Source organism: Dendropsophus ebraccatus, chromosome 11, assembly GCF_027789765.1.
Source record: "Dendropsophus ebraccatus isolate aDenEbr1 chromosome 11, aDenEbr1.pat, whole genome shotgun sequence".
Taxonomy (NCBI): domain Eukaryota; kingdom Metazoa; phylum Chordata; class Amphibia; order Anura; family Hylidae; genus Dendropsophus; species Dendropsophus ebraccatus.
In genome coordinates, this window is record NC_091464.1 from 61,201,718 (window position 1) to 61,221,879 (window position 20,162).

Sequence of the window (20,162 nt, forward strand, 5' to 3'; positions counted from 1 at the left end):
GCCAGTGAACACTTCCTGCTATTGTGCGGCCAATAGGTTTCAGCAGCCTTTCTACCACTGGACACAGAAGTATTTGGGTTTTAGAAAAGTGCATGGTTTTGCATAATTCATCCTTTACAGAAAGTTATGTAGTCCTGTGGAGGGCTGTAACAGGGAGCTAAGGGAAGAAACTGAAGTACTCATCCATCACTTACTCACAAAGTAGTGAATGGACATAATAGAGCATTACATACTAGCTAAACAGATTCTTGGTGGTTTCAGAACCAGGGCAGAGAGGTAAGCAATACTATTTGCCTCTGCAGCATTTTTATTGTTTTTCTTCTTTTACGTGACATCAGAGTACCCATTAATATATATATAGGGAATATACGGACTGGAAATCAAAAGTACAGCAGGGGGCACTTGACCTAACAGTGACCTCTACACACGGGGCTATTTTTCCTTCTATTATCTATATTGGAAAAATGATCAACCCCTTTATACAAGGAAATGCCAGCCCAGTTTAGGTTAAGACAACTAATGTCTGGGCAGCAAGATTTAACACGCTGGGCGATTAATCTGGGGGACATATGAGTCCAAGTTGGCACACGAAAAAAAATATAGGAATTTAACATTGTCTTTTGAGCCAAAGCTTCAAAATGAATGGGAAACATGTAGGAATAACTTATACGTCTCTCCTTGACACAAAAACTGCCCCGCGTGACCCCAGCCTTTTAACCCTGTGCCCAGGCTTTCCTGGTCCCCTATACCAGGACGTCTACATAACACATCACTGAAGGCAAGTAAAGGGGCACCAAGGAAGCCTTACAATGGAATCAGCAAAATTCTTCTTTTTAAATGATTTTCCACAGATTTGGATAGTGTCGCAGATCCACAGGTGATCTGCAGCAAAATCCGCAAAACACAGGAAATTGATTGATAATATGGAGAAAATCAAAGACAAATGCTTGCACTAAGGGAAAGCTGACTAATTCTCACACAAAAAGCTGCAGACAGAACTGGGCTGTTACACTGCAACTAATGTCTTCAGAGGTCATTTGCTGTTTTTGCCATTAAGGGGGTATTCCAGAAACCAAAAAGCATACCGGGGGGGGGGGTTGTCTCCCATAAATATGAGAACAGGGGCCAGACTCACAATACTAAATGGAGCGGTGGGTTAGCATGAATTCCATTCATTCTCTATAGGGCAGCAACTAGCTTCTTAGAGAATCAATAAAGCTCATGCCAATCCACTGCCCATATTTAGCCAGTAGAATCTCCATTCCCATGATCAGAGGTAGGGTGGGGGTGTCAGCATTTGGGCCCACCCACCACCCTCGTGAACAGCCATATATCCTGTGTTTTTTGTGACTGGATTATCCCCTTCTGCCCTGGGAGGAAACAACACTATGCGGTTCTCATCCTTCCTGCAAGGACAGGGAAATCTTCTGGTAATAGAGCGTGTTCACGGCAGGTTGGACAAGTGCTTTGAGTATGGAGCCAGGTCTTGATACACTGCGGAAACAAACAACAAACTGCAATGTCAATGCTGAAAAGCTGAACCAGTTTTAAGCTTGCTAAACCACTTGGCTTATTTCCAGAAAAACAAAAACTGTCACAATCATTCTCTCCCCCAACATCTAAATGCTAGTAAGGACCCAGATAAAGATAGACAGACATAGATGATTGTCGGCTGTTGCAATTGAATTAGTCCATATATATATCTAACATGTATGGCTACCTTAAGATGACTTGTCTATAGATCAATCCCATCATAATACTCACATGCTTATGGAAGTAGTGACCGCAGTCCAACTTGTGTACAGGGAACTGTTTCAGCTCATCATGACAGATTATACAGGGGTCTTCACCAAAAGACTGTATAAAAGACAACCACACAACACAGTCACTATATCAGATCTATCTCTATTCAGATGGCAGTCAGCCTCATAAAACTGTATATGTGAATGAGTAACCTCATAGGGAAAGAAGCAAAATATAGACCAATCCAGACCACTACTATTGTGGCCAAAAGTAGCAATGAAATGATGAGGTGGATTCCTACTTATGAGTCTAGTGACCGACAGCTGGCATATATCTGTACACACAGCAGCCACGGTCAGTCACTGGACAGGGTGCAACTCATGGTATTTGCTTGTGTGGAAATCTTTAATGTGAATATCGCACCTCTAAGTCATCAGAGTTCTGCCACTTGTTTTTGGCCCCTCCGGTGACCACCCTCCATGGCTGCTTTGGCTGGGGTGGAGAGGGCTGGGCAATACCAGATCCAAAATTAGAAGCATTCAGTCCAGTTGTGTTCTGTAAAAAACAACAAATTCAAAGTGAACAGGAATAAATTATAGAAGTTTGGCTATGATGGTCCAGACAGAACTCTCCTCACCTGGGGGGCTGCGGGTGGGGGGCTCTTAGCCTGGCAGTCAAGTATATGTTCTGTCACCCTACAAATAATTTCCTCATGTGACAAGCCGGACAAAGTCCCATTATTTCGGACACGGAAATCCTTTATAAAACCAGCCAGTTCAGCGCTGCAAATAAAATAAGATGGTATTGATTACTTAGCGTAGTGCTCAAAGGTATTATACCAAAATAAGATTGTCATATCCTACCCCAAGAATGGGTGATTGGCAGCTGATCAGTGGAGGCCTGACTGCTGGAATAGAGATCAATTGTCTTTCAAGTGAATGAAGCAGCAATGCAGTTCAGCCACCACTCTTATAAGACTTCTGAACAAGCCAGGGTCAGCAAGGCTCAGAAGCCTATATACAATGAACTGGGGGACAACTGATATCTGTTCTTGTAATGATTGGGGGGGAAGGGGGTCTCTGTGGTCAGACTCCTAATGATCAGCTAGTAATAAAATGAAAAAAGGTGTCTACCGTATTTTCCGGCGTATAAGACGACTTTGTAACCTCCGCGCGTCTTCTCCTGTCCCGTTCCCCAGCGCAGGCGGTGAAGCACACTGACTTCGCCGAGGATGCCCAAAGCTCTCCCGAGCAGCTGAGTGTCTAATCGGAGATGCTGGGCTGCTCGGGAAAGCTTCGGAAGTACCCGAAGCCTCTGTCATTCTTCTGAAGTTCTCCCGAGCAGCCGAGCGTCTCCGATTAGACGCTCGGCTGCTGGGGAGAGTTTCGGGCATCCCCGGCGCAGTCAGCGTAGGTCACACTGGCTGCGCCGGCAACGGGAGCGGAGGGAGGAGAAGACGCGCTGAGGCCGGGAACAGGATCGGGTGAGTTAACTGTTTTTTTTCATTAGTTTAGATGCATTTTCCGGCGTATAAGGCCAATCCCTGACAATCTGATTAAAAGTCAAGGGTCGTCTTATACGCCGGAAAATACGGTATATGTGCAGTAGGTAAAAGAAAAAGCAACATATCTGTGATGTATATCTAAAATATAGATCAAGATCTGTGCATCTAGGTATGACCAATTCAGAACGATGCTGTTACCTTTTATAATGAGGAAATATATCATGAAGTTCCTCAATGATCTTATCAAATAATGTTGGTTTAGCAGATGGAGATGGTTTGGTTTCTAGCTGCCCATGTGCCCTTGGATCAGGACCTGATGCCCCAGGAACCTTTGCTGGGGAAGGAGTTGGGGTCTTGGGTTTGTGACTATTAGACACAGAGGGTGTTGGAGGCTTGTTGGTGACTTTTTGTTGGGCTTTCTTACTGACAACAGTTTTCTTTCCAGGAGATTTGACAGGAACTGGATTAGACGGATTGCTGGGTGATGGACTGGGGTTACTGGTTACAGGGGCTGCACTCGCTAAAGAAGAATTTGTTAACGCCTGAAATAAGAAAACCACATAATAAAACACATGAAAAAGAAAACCTTACAAAATCAATCATAAGCCCATGGCTAAAGCTATGCTCCCGCAGTGTATTGTCCTGTTAATAGAGTACACAGTGGAATATGGGTGCCCACTTTAAAATCTTTTCCTCTTTGGGGGACACAGCTACCACCCAAATTTCTATTTTTACCCACGTAACTTGTTTACCGATTACCATTGGTATGTCTCAGGATACCAATTGCAGTATTTCTATTTAAAGAAATAGAACTTTCTACTGCATCAGTGCAGACTGTCTGCAGGAGGAGTATAACTTGGTAGGAGATAGAACTATTCTGTGCTTAAAAGGGTTATGGAATGCTACAAAAACATGGCCATTTTTCCCCCTCTCTTGCCTCCAGATTGGGTGGCGTTTCAAACTCAGTTCCACTGAAGTAAACGGAGCGTAACTGTCATTTCAGGGTCATTTTTTTTAAAACATTAAATATCAACAGTACAAGCGATTTTAAGAAACTCTGTAATAGGTTTTATAAACCAAAAGAGTTTCCTTCTGTACCGAAAAAGCAATCTCCCAGCCTCCCCCCTGTAACCGGATGGGTTTATTTCAGATTGTTAAAGTGTCTTATTCATGTGATAGGAAGGAATGTAGTGTTTTCATGTCTTATTTGTATCCATCCATCCATCCATCCATCCATCCATCCATCCATCCATCCAAGCTGGCTGTGTAAGTGGGATTGGTTTGTATTTAGCTATGTGCATGGGAATAGGTAGATGTATTGTTATGTCAACTGTTCGGCCATAAACCTCCCCAGTAGTGTCATCCTCCCCACATTGGAGGACACAGTTGTTGTTATTGCCCAAATGCATGTAGCTGTAATTGTACAACCACATTTTGCTTGATAAACATGTACAAGGCCTGGGAAACTTCCATTCATGGTCATCAGTGGTCTACATAGACATTTCTGGCAGCACATCACCCCCCACCCAAACTTACTATAAAGATCGGGGGTATGTAGCTTCTAGTCAGCCTCAGCTGGGACCATGGATGGAAGGTGCCCAGCACCTTGTCATCGGGCGAGATGGGTGTATATTAGTGCATAATATACAATGGGGCTCCCCATTTCATTGTGGAAGGAACATCTATGCATCTGTACCATCTGTAACTGCAGCTAAGTATTGTTTTCTGTAATAAATCTCTTATTTTTCTATAATTCTGTGTGGTTATAGCCTTCTCAGACTATTATCAAAAGCAACCGGTTACACCCCCTCACATCAAATGAAGCAGGATTTCTGTCTCCATTATGTGGCTATGGAGAGGAGAGGGGCTGTTAGGAGTGACTGAGCACGGAGCAGTCCTGCACAGCACAACACCCTGCAATCTTCTCCCAGTAAGTTCATAGATAAGCACTGGCCTTTCTGACACCTGAATTTAGCGTTTTAGGTGCCCAGAGAGTCTACAAACAGCTGACCTTCATGTTACCTCTTCCTGCTCCCTCATCTCCCTCAGCCCCTCCCCCCTCCATAGGCTTACAATGGAGAGAGCAGAACCCGTCTTCACTGGCTTCTCTGTAGTGAAGACATGTTTGCCTGATAATGCACAGATAAGAAGTCAGGGGGGGAGGCTGGGAGATTGCTTCTTGAGTACAGAAGGAGGCTTTTTTGGCTGATAAAACCTATTACAGAGTTTCTTAAAATTGCTTATACTTCTGATTTCTGTAATAAAAAAAAATATGACAGTTACTCTTTAATTGCAAACTGCACCTGAACTGGAGACAAGAGAGGGGGGAAAGTGGCCATGTTTTTGTAGCGCTAGATAACCCCTTTAACCCCTTAACGACGCATGATGGGTATACCAGTCATGCGGCCGTTAAGGGTAATCAGAGAGGGCTCCCAGCGTCAGCACTCTCTACAGCCTGCGGTCACCGGTTGCCATGTATAGCCAGGGACCGCAGGTATTAGCCGCCGCGGGCGGCCAATTAACAGTTCAAATGCAGCTGTCAAACAACAGTGGTGGTGGTCCCTCTCCCTGGTGTCTAGTGGGGGATCTCCCCCCCGCGATGCGATGCACGCGTAATCGCCCAAACTATTACATTATTACATTCCTGATCTCGCACGGTAAACGCCGTAAGCGTGAAAACCCGCCAAAGTGAAAATTGTGCATTTTTGTTTACATTAAATCCAGAAAAAAATTTAATAAAAAGTGATCAAAAAGTCACATATATGCAAACAAGGTACCAAAAGAAAGAACAGATCGCGGCGCAAAAAATTACACCACACACGGCCCCATAGACCAAACAAAAGCGGTATAAGGATGGGAATAGAGCGATTTTAAACACATTTAGTTTTTCTTAAAAAGGTTTAAATTTTTTAAAAGCCATCAAATAATGGCAGTGGTCTTTTAAACATGGAGGGAAAAACGAAAGCGCAAAAATGAAAACTGGCTAAGTCCCTAAAAGGTTTATGTCGCCTCTTAGTGGCAGCAGCCTTTGCCCAGTGCACAATACCCGAGCCATTTATTAGGCCTGTTGCATGTCTTATACAGCCCTTATACTTACAGGAGTAGTTTGCAGATTCACTGCTGCAGGACTTAACTTGACATTTTTTTTCATAGTGGTAATTTTTTCATCAAATTCAGACTATGAGAGATATAGAAGATTTAAAAGGAAATTAGTAGGGACGGATCTGTTTTCTATCTGCAGATTTCACGTTTTGAAAAGAGATTGTAAGAATAAGAAAATTATTATAATTAAAGCGAATACAAATTCACTCACCTGCAACTTTTCCATTTCTTTCCTTAGTTTGGACAGACAAGACTCCATGGTAATGATCTGGTCTAAAGTGGCTGGATTACTGTAGAGAGAAAGAGTATACGTCTCATAAATCCATCAATCTAGATAAAGCGCAGAAATATACTACGACCGGAATGCTGATCTCAACTGAAAACAGGTTAGAGCGAAATGACACAAATTAATAAAAATAAATCAGGCAAACATAAGTACCTGCTGGCCATTGGTTTTAACATTTTGATGCTCTGTTCCGCATTAGAGGCTTTCAGACGGAGTTTTAATAATTCAGCTTGCTTTGTGTTTTCCAAAATCATAACCTACAGAGAGAAATGGTTACATAATGCATGTAAAATTAATAATATAAAAGTGTACCTAAACAGAGACCACAGATCCCTTACATGCTGCGGTCATCATTGGACTGCGGCATGTAACAGGATTGCCAGGATTGAAGGTATCTCTGGTCCTGGCATCAGTAGGGGGAGCCCGGCTGTCAGTATGATCCCTGCACAGAGACATGTGCCACGCTGCTAGGTTGTGACTGATGTAAAAATATATATATGGGCAGTCAGTCTGGGTTAAAAAAAAATAAAAATGCAGGTCAATTTTTACACAGAAGATTTCATCCATTGTGTACGGAGGGTGTGACCTGTCCATTATAGGACAGGTCCTAGTGCAGATCTGCATTTGCAGCATGGATCACTATCTTTCGTAGTGGTCTGTGAATTGCAGGTCACTACTGATGCACATTTGTAGCGTAGTCTGCAATTACAGGCTGCACTATGGACGTGTGAATGAGGCGTTAATGTATAAAGCAGGAAGAAAGCATTTGTCCCCCCTCAGTCCCACATCCAATGATCCTCACCTCGGCCACAACAGCCCTCTGTACAGCTTCTTCTTTGTCCGCCTCCCGCTTAGTAATGTGTTTTTCCAACTTCGCTTTTTCGCTTTCAAATTTGGTGCAACTGAGTGACAAATAAAACTGAATCAGCCAAACTGCTTAAGATAGCTTTTTTAGCACATACAGCAGATTTTGTAGCAAAACAGTTGCATTTAACTGAATGAGGCTGCTGCAGCATTAAGTACATGGATTTCTGCAAAAATGGGATGTGACCATGTACTGGCACTTCTAGGTTTTATAGCTTTCCAGAATCTAGTTTTGTTACTGACAGAAAGCATTTCTGTACTATGTTCCATGTCATGTTTTTACATATTTTATTTTTACTTTATGTCTTGTTTTAAAACAAAAAAAATGTTTTAATAAAAAAGATCTTATTTAAAAACTAATAGTGCTTTTAGACGGAACGATTATCGTTCAAATTTGCGCGATAATCGGAGTCGAACAATAATCGTACGCGTAAATGCTGCGAACGATCAAACGACGAGCGAGAAATCGTTCATTTTGATCTTTCAACATGTTCTTAAATTGTCGTTCGTAAAAAATTCGCAGATCGTTCCGTGTAAACAGTCGTTCACCGATTTAACCTATGTGTGAGATAGGCTTAAGCGATCGCAAAACGATTTTTCCGTACGATGTATCGTTCCGTCTAAACGCTGATCGTTATAAAAAACATCGTTCATTCAAAATCGTTAATCGTGTGATCGGGCGAATTATCACTCCGTCTAAAAGCACCATAAGTGTTGAAACTAACAGTACTTTCATGTCCATGGGAGTTGTAGTTCTGCAACAGCTGGACTGCCAAATTAAGGAACACTGCAGTGACCAGAACCTGACCTTCACATGAGATCATGGCTCCTTTTTTTGTTGTTTATGCAAATTTTGAGCAGCCTAATATACTTACTGTATCTTTGCAAAATCCTCTATATAGACTTCATACTGCTTCTTCATCTCTTCTATACCTTTTGAAAATCTAGCAAAGAAACATGAAGATGTTAGGACGAGGAGCAAAATGGATACCAATTAGATCATGGATTCTGTAGCCTGGGCAGGCGTCTAACCCATGATGGGAAATCTTCATTCCCATCACCCCTTTTAGCTTCTGACTTACGCACTGTTCACTTATGCATTGTAAGCAACCATCTGGAGTTGTAATGGCATGAATGGTGCAATCAGCAGGCATATTCCTGCTATCAAAATGTTGAAGATTAACACCCCCCACTCAAGCCCATGGGGTCACTGTCCTGTGGCACAGGCAGCGCTGATGGAAGTACAGACTGCTTGTGACCTGGTTATTGACAGCACAGATATATACATATCTGTGCTGTCAGTTTCCCTTTATCGTCCACACATAAGAGTTTACAAAGGAAGATGTATGGCCGAGAACGATAAATTTTGTAGCAGGCTTGAAGATGTCACTTTACATGGGCCGATTATGAGCTGCAGGAGCATTTCTAGCAACACTCCTGGCCTATATTCAGCCCGTGTAAACGACCTTTACTGCAGAAAGAAGATACATAACTGCTCCAACTAAACTAAAGTGCCATAAAACATGACGGCTAATACAAACCTAAAAGAGAGTAAATGCAGAACACCCCCCATATAAGTTCATTACTATGGGCCGACCTAGTGAACCACTCACCTCTCATTCCCTTCAGTTACAGTTTTTATGTTATTCTTGAGAGACTTCAACTTTTCCTGATTTTCCTTCCTTTCCTGCTGCCATTTCTTGGTCTCATTCTCATATTCCTGCCGAAGCCAAACCAGTTCTGTCTTTGCAATCTGCAATAAAGAATCATATACACTAGTCAGATACATCTTAATTATGCTGTAATCGTGAGAAAAATCACTATTTAGCATATAATGCTGCATATTCTCTGTAGTGGCCATTGCAACCAGTGTATGCATGACTAGTTGTGGCTCTAATTCTGGCTATCCGCTGTTCATTTTACATGTCAGCTCTTTCCCTCTAGCCACTCGGGTTACAGCGCATGAACCAAGACACCTCCTGTGCGCTTACCATCATCATGCCTTTTAATTATCGCACTTGGCGTTCACTACATAGCAGCAGCCTCATAAATGTACAGCAGTCTATCCTAAGTGGTTAAGCATATAATATGTATCCTGTTGCTAAAGCTACTGTCTTATCATACAGTAAAGAAGTTGTGCAGAAACTATAAATGAGCAAAAGTTACTCAAAACTCCAGGTTGTGTGTGTGTGTGTGTGTGTGTGTGTGTGTGTATGTGTATATGGTGAAGCAGATATTAGTCCACAAAAGGAGCATTGAGCTACTTTTTAATGCAGTGTATGAATACAACACAAACCTTATTGCTTTCTGTAGTGTTTCTTATCTGCTCTTCCAGGACTGCTATTTCTTCCTGGTAGCGACTCTGCAGATTATTGTACTTGTCGGTAGCCTCCTGAAGCTGGTCCCTTAGTACTATATGTTCTTTTTCCATACGCAAAATATCCCCCTGAAATAAAACTATGTTTTAGGATGACAGTAATCGTGCTGTCCTACTAATAATCGCTCAACACCCTTCTTAGCTCTGAGTTGGTAATTTGGTTCATTAAAGGGGTTATCCAGCGCTTCAAAAACATGGCCACTTTTTCCCCTACTGTTGTTTCCAGTTCGGGTGCAGTTTGCAATTAAGCTCCATTTACTTCAATGGAACGGAGTTTCAAAACCCCACCCAATCTGGAGACAACAGTAGGGGGAAAGTGGCCATGTCTTTGTAGCGCTGGATAACCCCTTTAATCTGGAAGAGGTTGTTATCTGTAATAAGTGTAAGACCAGACCAGCATTCCCACTAAAACAACAAGTCAAATCAATCAGCACAGTGGGCCACATAGTCTGTACATTAGAGAATGGATATTGAAATCGTTGCACCTGCCCAGGTAATTTATGAATAAGGCAGCAGAGACCAAGGATATCACAGATTCTCTCTACCATGTGCAACCATAGCTCACACATTGCACATCACTGACCTCTATAATGTTACTCTGCAGCTTAGAGCTTCTCTGTCCAGTAGACGGTCTAGTTTGCTGGGTCATAGTCCAGTAAGTAAAGCTAGGGTTTGATACTATATCTAACATTGCAGTATTGACATCCCGGGCCAGTTAATCATTGACAGAATTTCCTCCTACAATCATCACAGCTGTACAGGAGGAGTTTGGAATAAGATACCTCAACTTGTGCAATCGGTCTGTCTGAGAAAACTAGAGACTACTAGGGCCTGCTGAATGGAAATGGGGCTACCCTGAGGATTTACACTTTGTCACCTGAGTTTAGTTAAAACAGGAAATTATTTGCAATTCACTGACATGACATGAGATTACTGAAATATGGTGTCAGCCAAGTAAACAACCTACACACAGGTCATGTCACTCCTGGCATCTATTTAAAAGGGATATTGTCAACAGATATATGGTCGTCAGACAAGTCAAAAACTACCCATGCTTCACTCCCTGGCGTGCAGGGACAGACAAATTGTTTGATCCATAGTCTCTAATAAAGTGAATCGGATTTGATTGACAGCTGGGGAGGGAAGCACGCTGCCCATATGCATCTGTGCAAAGCTGTAAAAAGATGTTACCTGCTGTGTCTCAAAGGGTTGGTAGGGTTCAGTATTAACTTCATGATAAGAATATTCTGTGTCCACCTAGAACAACAAAGACAAGCATGTAGTAAACTTATAGACTGTAAGCCCTCATGGGCAGGGTCCTCATCCCCCATGTACCAGCCTGCCATTTGCCCTCATGTAATGTGTTTTGATCTTGTAATGTTCCTGTTCGTTACCCCTATCGCTTGTATAGCACTCTGGAATTAAGGGCGCTTTATAAATAAATAATAATAAATACAAAAACCAGCTACTTATATTTAGTTAAATGGCCACTGTCACTAAAATTAACTTTTAACATGTCATCAGACATGTCAAAATGTATTGATGAGAGTAGGTCTCACTGCTGACACACGCCCTGATCGGAAGATATAGCCAGGGAAAGACTGTAGCAGCACCATCCTTTCGGCTCAGCGATTTGAGCCATAGACTTTTATTAAAATTACTGACGGACTGTGCCACAGGCCAGGAGTTGCACTCGGCTGCCACAATCTTTCCCTGGCTGTACCTTCTGATCAGAGCGGGTCTTAGCTGATTGATAACTTTATCCACGTCAAAAGTTCAATTTAGTGATGGGTACCCTTTAATGCAATTTACCATAAAACTACAGAAAATTATTAAGCAATATACTTTTACCATTGTGCTTATCCCACTCCATCCCATCACTGCCAACCCTACTGAACAAGTACCAAGAGACAGGCAACAACATGGACCAGGAGCAGAATCTTAAAGGGAAACTGTCAAGCAGGAGACTGGGACACAACTCACCCTACCCCTTAATAAGGATGCCGATCCCGCTGCCGAGAAATTGCTGCCACTTGTCGTCACACTCATTATGCTAATGATGACTGCACAGTGATTTCCTATAGACGTTGAATTCAGCTCTGTTCATTGGCACAATAGGCGCAAAGACGAGCAGCGGCAATTTCTCGGCAACGGGGCTGGCATCCGGAGCGTCACCTGGGGGAGAGGGTAGGTATCTATAGCTTTATCAAGGGGTAGAGTGGGTTACGCCCAAGTCTCCTGCATGACAGGTACACTTTAAAACCTACTTTCTCCATTCAGAACACATGAACGTTACTATGAGCCTTTATAGTGTTTGTATATTGTCCCGGAATTCACAAGCAGCAATATACATATGTACATACAGCATCAGTCTTACCTGCACTGATACTATAGCAGTCTGGATATGTTTAGGCCATATTTTATTCATAGATGGGACTGGATAGTTGCTGCGGTCTGATTCTTCTTCATATGATTGCTCTTGGCTTAATTCACTACTTTGTTCAGGAACTGTATCGTCATCCTCTTCCTCCTCATCTTCCTCTGCGCTAGATACAGACCTACTGCTAATTGAGCTATGTACTTTATCCAAATCCTCATCTAGGATGGGATGTTCAAAAGAGTCATTCTCTATCAGGTCAAACTGTGAACTGGTTAAAGTATTACAGTGACGGCTGTTAAATGGCTCAGGAAATTTCTGATAATTTAGATCCAAGTTGTTATAAATGACAGGGAGCTTGTGACATTCGGTGGAACTGGAGTCAGAAGACATATAATCAGGGCTGGAAGCACAATACGCGTCTGATTTATTATATACAAGGGTAGTAAAGGAAGGCTTGAACTCCTCTGCAGTCGGATTTAGCTGATATTTTTCTCCTTGTTGTCTAAATGGAAAATCATAGTGAGGAGACAGCGCAATCATGTCTTCCACAATGGTGAACTCGTAGGACTGAAGCAGGAAATTCTTAAGACCCCCGTAATCTTCCACCATCCTGTGCGTTTCTTCTGGAAAATCTTTATATTCTCTTATCAAACGCTCATCATCTATTTTCAAGGGACCGTGTTCATCTAAAATCTGAGAGAAGTACCTGGAAGAAAGAGACAATGGACTGAGTAAGTTATCAATAGAAAAGGTAATAATATACAAATGTCCAACATAAGGGCCCTTTTAAGAGGATATATTGAGACAGGGGAACATGAGAGTCATGTATTATTTTAAATTACTTCTATGTAAAAATCTTGTGTCTTCCAGTACTTATCAGCGGCTGTATGTCCTGCAGGAAGGAGTGTATTCCTTCAAGTCTGACTCTTTGCTGTCACCTCTGTCTGTCAGGAACTATCCAGAGCAGGATAGGTTTTCTATGGGGATTTAATACTGATCTGCACAGTTCCTCACATGGACAGAGAGATCTGGCAGAAGAGAGCACTGTGTCAGACTGGAAAGAATACACCACTTCCTACAATACATACAGAAGCTAATAAGTACTGGAAGACTAGAGTTAAATAAGTTACAAATCTAGTTAACTTTCTGACACCAGTTGATTAAAAAAAAAAATTACACTTGAGTACCCCTTTAACCCTTTCAGGACCGATACAGAACCATAGACCACATTTTTTTTAAAAATCTTACCTCTTTCAGATTTAAGGTCAGAGAGCTCTGTGATGTTATAACTTACCTATGCGATTTAGAGATTATTTTACATTAGGTTAGTGGTAAATTTTGGCAGATATTCATACAATTTTCTTTTACAAAAAAAGCTCACATTTAATAAAAAAAAAGGACAAAATTAGCTTTTTTCTAACTTTGAATTTTCAGCATTTATGTACAACTAAGTACAGTTGTGTTCTTGATTGGGAACGGATTAAGGAATTACATATTACGGAGATCAGACTTTCCCAGCAGTTCAGAACAGCTAATTCTTTTCGGCACTCTGCTGCGAGTCGAATTTTAGATCAGGATGTAGGTAAACTCCTATTTGGACACTTGAATACATGTTAGAGAAATACTTACTCATAGAGAGTTTCCCTGATGGGCTCCAACTCCTGGTAAAGAGGTCCAAATAATCTCATCCTCATCCCTATCCCATAAAGAGCTTCAAACTCGTCTACATCACTCTGCAAGAACTCGGGAACCAAAAAGGGTTCATTTGTGTCCAAAAGGCTTCTGAAAACAAGAAATAGGAACATAGTTGTAAGAGTTTATAACTTCAGGTGACCACAAGCATATAATCCTGTGAAAGTGACTTTCAAAGAAATTGTTTTGCTATTGTAAAATCCTTTCCTTGTCATTCAATGGGGGATACAGAAGAGAAAGGTACCCTTGGGTATATAGAGGCTGTCAAACATTATATACTGTGTTCCCCAATACTACAGATTGGAAAAGAGATCATGCTGCCATTATGTGACAGCTGTGGGGTGCTCTTCCTCCCCCCCAGTAATGGCCTTTGCGCTATCCAGTTCCATGTGTATGGCAATGTCATATACATGGCCACTGAATGCTGGAGACAGGATTGGTCTAGAACATTGAGGGAAATCCAAACAGACTGTATACAGTAAGCTAAAAAGACGTACAAGGTATTTTCTTCAGTAAAAATATCCTCATCCTGTGATCTCGTGCTGACCGCTCCAGACAGCTTGTACATCGGCTGAAGAACAAAATCAAATAAAAGTTTAATAAATTTAACAGTAAACATCAATATAAAGTATTCTTAAACCTGGGAGAAGTTGTATTATTTAATAATCACAGAGGCGAACAGGCACAGAGGCTGAAAGCACAAATCTTACAATAAGTAGGTTAAGTTCAGTCTAGCATCGATTGAACCCCATAGAAATGGACAGGTTCTAATGCATAAACCAAAGCTCATTTTATTATCAGTCTGCACACAGTCCACACAGAACGCCCCCTCCAAATACAAGTACATAACATGCTTTTTTCAGTGACTTTCCCATTTTAATTTTATGTCTTAAATCACTGTATAAATAAAAAGTTCTTTCACTTTTTCAATATAATAAATACACATTATATACGTATTATACATACATACACATATACAGTATATATATATATATTATACATACACATACAGTGTGTATATATATATATATATATATATATATATATTATACATACATACACATATACAGTATATATTACACACACACACATATATATATATATTATACATACATACATACACAGTATATATATATTTTATATATGCACAGTATATATATATTTTACACACATACACTCTATTATATATAAACATACAAGATGGGAAATAGAAACACAAATCATGTCAGTTGGTGTCTGACCTACAAGTCCCCTGCGCACTCCCCGGCAGCTTCTCAATACTCCACCAGCCTATACCTAAACTAAAACCGATCCCTATAGCCAGCAGAAGCTGCCAGGAGGTGCCCCCATGACTTGTGGTTCAAGCAGCATTAAAGGGGTTTGCCGATTGAACTTACTTACAAGTATGAGATCATGGAGGGTCCGACCTCTCTGCCCCCCGGGTGATCTCTAGATTGGTGGCCCGGCTGCTTTGTTATGAACGGAGTCTTGGGTCAGCTTGTGATCCACAAATCCATTTATTCTTTATGGAGCAACCGAAAAAAGAAGAGTACAGCACTGCGATCTATCTAGTGGCTCCATATAGAATAAAGGGAGCTGTGAGTGACATGTCAGCCCACAGCTCCATTCGTAACAAAGACGACGGGGTGCCAATCTAGTAATCCCCGAGGGGCATGGAGGTTGGACCATACATTTCTCCCTTTACTCAAACATGGAGAGATCAATCAATCAAGTAATTTATGTTACTTCTAAAGGGAGTCTGTCGCCAGGTTTATGCCCTTTATCTGAGGTAAGCATAAAGATAGTGACAGAGATCCAATTCTAACCACAAAGAATAAAGAAAAAAAATATATATATTACCTTTACTGGTTGATTCCGTTTCTTTTTCTTGTGTTTAGTTTTTAGATTCATAGAATTATTCTAATGGAAAGAGATTACAAACATCCACAAATATAATAAGATATTTAGCAAAACCTTTTACACAGAGGAAAGTACAACATCTTGAGGACTATTATAATATAAATCTTGTGTAGTTGGGGAGACCGCACTCTGTGACGGTGGTGATCATGGTAGGACAGAGTGCCAGATATAGCGATAGGAAGCATCTCAGCACTTACAAAGTTAAATTATGCTTGTTTATTCAGTGTAAATCACCATAGGGTACAGGAGGACACGTTTCGGCATACAGCCGAAACACGTCCTGTATCCTATGATGTTTTGCACTGAACAAACAAGCATAATTTAACTTAGCGGGGATCCTTCCTATCGCTATTATTAAGTAAAAAGATTTAGTTGTGGCTTCAGCCTGCAAATACTATTCTAAAAGGGTTTGTGATTTCATAGCCCATGTGACTTCTGACAACCTGCCACTGTGCTTGTGCTGCAATCTCTTTAGCATTTACTCACAGTCATTTTTGCATCGCCATATTATCTGTAGCGCAGTCAAAGGAACTGCAGGGTTGTTTCCCTACATGGAACAACACTACAGTGCACTGTCACTACTAATGCTATGGAGATGAAAGCAAAGGCATAACTGAATGATTAGAGGCTTTAAAAAAAAAAAAAAAAGAAAAGAAAAAGAAGATGACAGAGTGCGATGCAGATATTGACACACTCTCAGGTCAACTTCACATACACTAATATTTAAAAGGTTTATCTAAACTAAAAAATGTCTACTTACTATACTACTACTAATACTACTATAAATGTCTACTTTCTTTTAGAAACAGCACCTCTCCTGTCCTTAGTTTGGATGTGGTTTTGCAGCTCAGTTGCATGAAAACGAATGGTGCTGAACTGTAATACCGCACACCTGAGGACAGAGGTGGTGCTGCCTTTGCAAAATAAAACAATTAATAAAAAATAAAGCTGATTTTCCTAAACCTGCATAACGCCTTTAATTTCACTAAAACCAAGGGTCATCATGAGACAAACCCTTGAGATTCAATTGATGCTCAGCAATTTCTGGAATACCAAACTAAAAGAAAAAACTACAGATCCACTTACAGTGTAATGTTCAAAGGATTTCTTAGGTTCTTGACACTGTGGTATATCTGTAACAAAACAACGGTAACTTATGGTAAGGTAAGATATGTGTACTAATAAAACGTTCAAACAATAACTGTGTCTTACACATGTCTGACACCACAGAATACCCATGGTCACTGTGTAATGCAATGCTGAAGGGTTGCCAACTGCTTTTGTAGACAAAACCACTAGTCTTGTCCTCCCTATACAATCACTTAGGGACCTCTACTTTCTGAAAGTATCATTTAAAGTTACAGACCCAAAGCCTGAGGCTCCATTACTGATATGACATTTCCGCAGCTGACCTTTGTGAAGTGGAATGTTGTTTTTGTTGTGATAACCTTATGTGGTTTTCAATACCCACATATAGTTTTGGCTTACATATGTGTGGGTGTGTGTATGGGTACTTATTTTCCTGGATCACCATAGGATATCATAGACATAGGAGATATGCAATAAATACAGGCTACTAATGGTGTGACCTACAGACTAATGAACTTTTTTTTTTCCTCCTCTCTCTATTAAGGCTGAAATCGCACACATGCAGTAGGGATAAGCGCAACTCAAGCATGCTCGAGTCCAAGCTCATCTGTAACATGCAGTTTTTGATACAATGAATGAATTAGGTCAATGTCTATGTGAAAGATCCCTACAAAACTTATAAGGAAGAATGCTGCTCACCCATCTCTTGAAAATATTTATCCAATTCCTTTTCTAGCCCGTACTCTGCTGCGATATGCTTGTTTTCTTCAAGAAGCCATAAGAAACATCGAAATCCTTCTATTCTCATACTATTTAGCACGTCAAACAGATTCAAAGAGGAACAGTCTGCCATGATATAGTTTATGTTCTTCCCATAGGTTTCATTCCACAGATTTACTACAGTCTCTGGCTTAATGTTTTTCAGTCGTTCTCTATTACGATCTCTGAATTCTACGGCTGCTTCCAAACCTTTAAAAAGAGAGAGAAAAAAAACAACACATCATAAATTGCAATGTGCAATTGAACAGGTTTTACAGGAACCAACAGTCAATAGGGATAAAAAACAAAAACAACATACCTTTATTATTTACTATATGAAGCCAGTCGCGCAGATTAATAGTTATAAGTTCATCCTGCAGCAGCAGTAAATAAAGGAATATTCTGGTTTTCACCCTATCATTTAACTTGTACAGATAGGTTAGAAAACTCTTCATTTTACTACTGGACTGTGCAGTGCTAGTCCTGTCCAGCTCCTCCTGACTTATAATCCTCCATACACATACAGAGACCCAAAAACTTGGAATGCACGCTGGACATCCACGTTTTATCAGCCCCTCCTTCTTTACTACTTGTGCCAACAAAGGATCCCACCTGGCCCGGTAGCCATTAGTCACTGGAAAGAAGAAAAGATAAAGACATCAAATAAAGAAACTTGACTTCACGGCAGAAATATCAGAGCAGAATGATTCCAAGTTCTCACTTACCGACTGCTTCCGATAGGCCTGCTTCTTGGGGCTGCTTTTTACCATCATCAGAATTTCCTACACACTCCTCTTCTATAACCTTCTTGCGCTCAGACTTAATTTCATGTTTGATTTTATTGCTTTTGTTGCTAGGATGTTATAAAAAAAAAAAAAAAAAAAAAAAAAAAAAAAAAAAAAAAAAAACAGTGTTAAAGGGGTTGTCCGGCGATAAAAAATTATTCACAGAATAACACACATTACAAAGTTATACAACTTTGTAATGTATGTTATGTCTGTGAATGGCCCCCTTCCCCGTGTCCCACCACCCCCACCCGTGTACCCGGAAGTGTGGTGCGCTATACATTACCTGTCACGTGCCGACCACAGTCTCCGATCCTCAGCAGTGACGTCTTCTTCGGGAGGCCGGCGGATCTTCCGAGTGCCGGCCGCCCTCTGCAGAGTCATCCGAAGCTCAGCCGCGATTGGCTGAGCATAACTGTGCTCAGCCAATCGCGGCTGAGACGCGGCCACGAGATGCGGTGAGTATAGAGCACCACACTTCCGGGTCTAGCGTGGGTGGGGGGAAACACGGGGAAGGGGGCCATTCACAGACATAACATATATTACAAAGTTGTATAACTTTGTAATGTGTGTTATTCTGTGAATCATTTTTTATCGCCGGACAACCCCTTTAAGTATTAGATTTCATGTCCTACAGGATATATGGACAAATTTTACTACAAGTGGGAAACCAAGGAACCCCAACAATTACTATAGGCAACTGACAGAACAGCGTGGCAATGCAGGCAAGGAGTAAGATGACAACTACTGCTATGCAAATATAGTTCTTCTCTTTGCTGTGTTATATGGCATAAATGCTTTGGTCATTTTGTCCGATATACTGCTAGTTTGAGCATTTCTTGTCCATTTAGAAATCAAAGTTTAAGGGGGTTATCTAGCGCTACAAAAACATGGCCACATTCCTCCTACTGTTGTCTCCAGTTTGGATGGGGTTTTGAAACTCAGTTCCATTGACGTAAATGGAGCTTAAAGAGGATGTACCACCTGGTACGTCCTCTTTAACCTAAACCCACTGATCGAACGGCGCTGGGACGGGGAAGCCGGTGCCGCGGTCCGTTTTTCGGACCGAGGCCCCGTTCCCGTGCACGGCACCGTTCTATGCACCGGGACCGTCCGCTGCTCAAGCCCTCCCACTGGGGGCTGCCCGGCCCGCCTCCAGTGCTTAAGCACCGGCCGATTCCGGTGCATAGAACGGCGCCGTGCACGGGAACGGGGCCTCAGTCCGAAAAACGTTCGATCAGAGGGGTTTAGGTTAAAGAGGATGTACCAGGTGGTACATCCTCTTTAACTGTAAACCACACCTGAACTGGAGACAACAGTATGGGGAAAAGTGGCCATGTTTTTGTAGCACTGGATAATCCCTTTAATGGCTAAGCAGTATTCGAATGCTAAAAACATTAACTTTAAGGACAAATATTGGGAAAAAGAGGATTTTTTACTCACCGTAAAATCTCTTTCTCGTAGTCTTCATTGGGGGACACAGATACCATGGGTATAGGCTGCTGCCACTAGGAGGCGCTGACACTAAGAGAGACAAAGGAAGTGACTCCTCCTGAGCAGGATATACCCGCCCACAGGCACTGAGCTAAACCAGTTTGTACAAGAGCAGTAGGAGAAGTCAAGAACAGGTAAAGTAGGAATAACCCCAAAAACGGAGAAAA

At 41.5% G+C, this 20,162-nt stretch overlaps 1 protein-coding gene across 2 annotated transcripts in view; it reads right to left on the minus strand.

The window, feature by feature from the left end:
- Positions 1–362: 362 nt before the first annotated feature.
- TTC3 (tetratricopeptide repeat domain 3) overlaps positions 363–20,162 on the minus strand; it is an 89,724-nt gene continuing 69,924 nt past the window's right edge. For both annotated transcript variants that reach the window (XM_069946206.1, XM_069946207.1), the window contains 21 exons: positions 18,442–18,569; positions 18,036–18,350; positions 17,657–17,926; positions 16,955–17,001; positions 15,809–15,868; positions 14,446–14,519; positions 13,886–14,038; positions 12,254–12,962; positions 11,068–11,133; positions 9,796–9,945; positions 9,113–9,252; positions 8,375–8,443; positions 7,438–7,537; positions 6,789–6,892; positions 6,561–6,639; positions 6,345–6,425; positions 3,446–3,789; positions 2,381–2,525; positions 2,167–2,298; positions 1,765–1,857; positions 363–1,494 (listed from right to left, as the gene is read on the minus strand). In XM_069946206.1, coding sequence (XP_069802307.1) covers positions 1,387–1,494; positions 1,765–1,857; positions 2,167–2,298; positions 2,381–2,525; positions 3,446–3,789; positions 6,345–6,425; positions 6,561–6,639; positions 6,789–6,892; positions 7,438–7,537; positions 8,375–8,443; positions 9,113–9,252; positions 9,796–9,945; positions 11,068–11,133; positions 12,254–12,962; positions 13,886–14,038; positions 14,446–14,519; positions 15,809–15,868; positions 16,955–17,001; positions 17,657–17,926; positions 18,036–18,350; positions 18,442–18,569 — 3,367 coding nt within the window. In that variant the 3' untranslated portion in view covers positions 363–1,386. The remainder of the gene's footprint in view (positions 1,495–1,764; positions 1,858–2,166; positions 2,299–2,380; positions 2,526–3,445; positions 3,790–6,344; positions 6,426–6,560; positions 6,640–6,788; positions 6,893–7,437; positions 7,538–8,374; positions 8,444–9,112; positions 9,253–9,795; positions 9,946–11,067; positions 11,134–12,253; positions 12,963–13,885; positions 14,039–14,445; positions 14,520–15,808; positions 15,869–16,954; positions 17,002–17,656; positions 17,927–18,035; positions 18,351–18,441; positions 18,570–20,162) is intronic.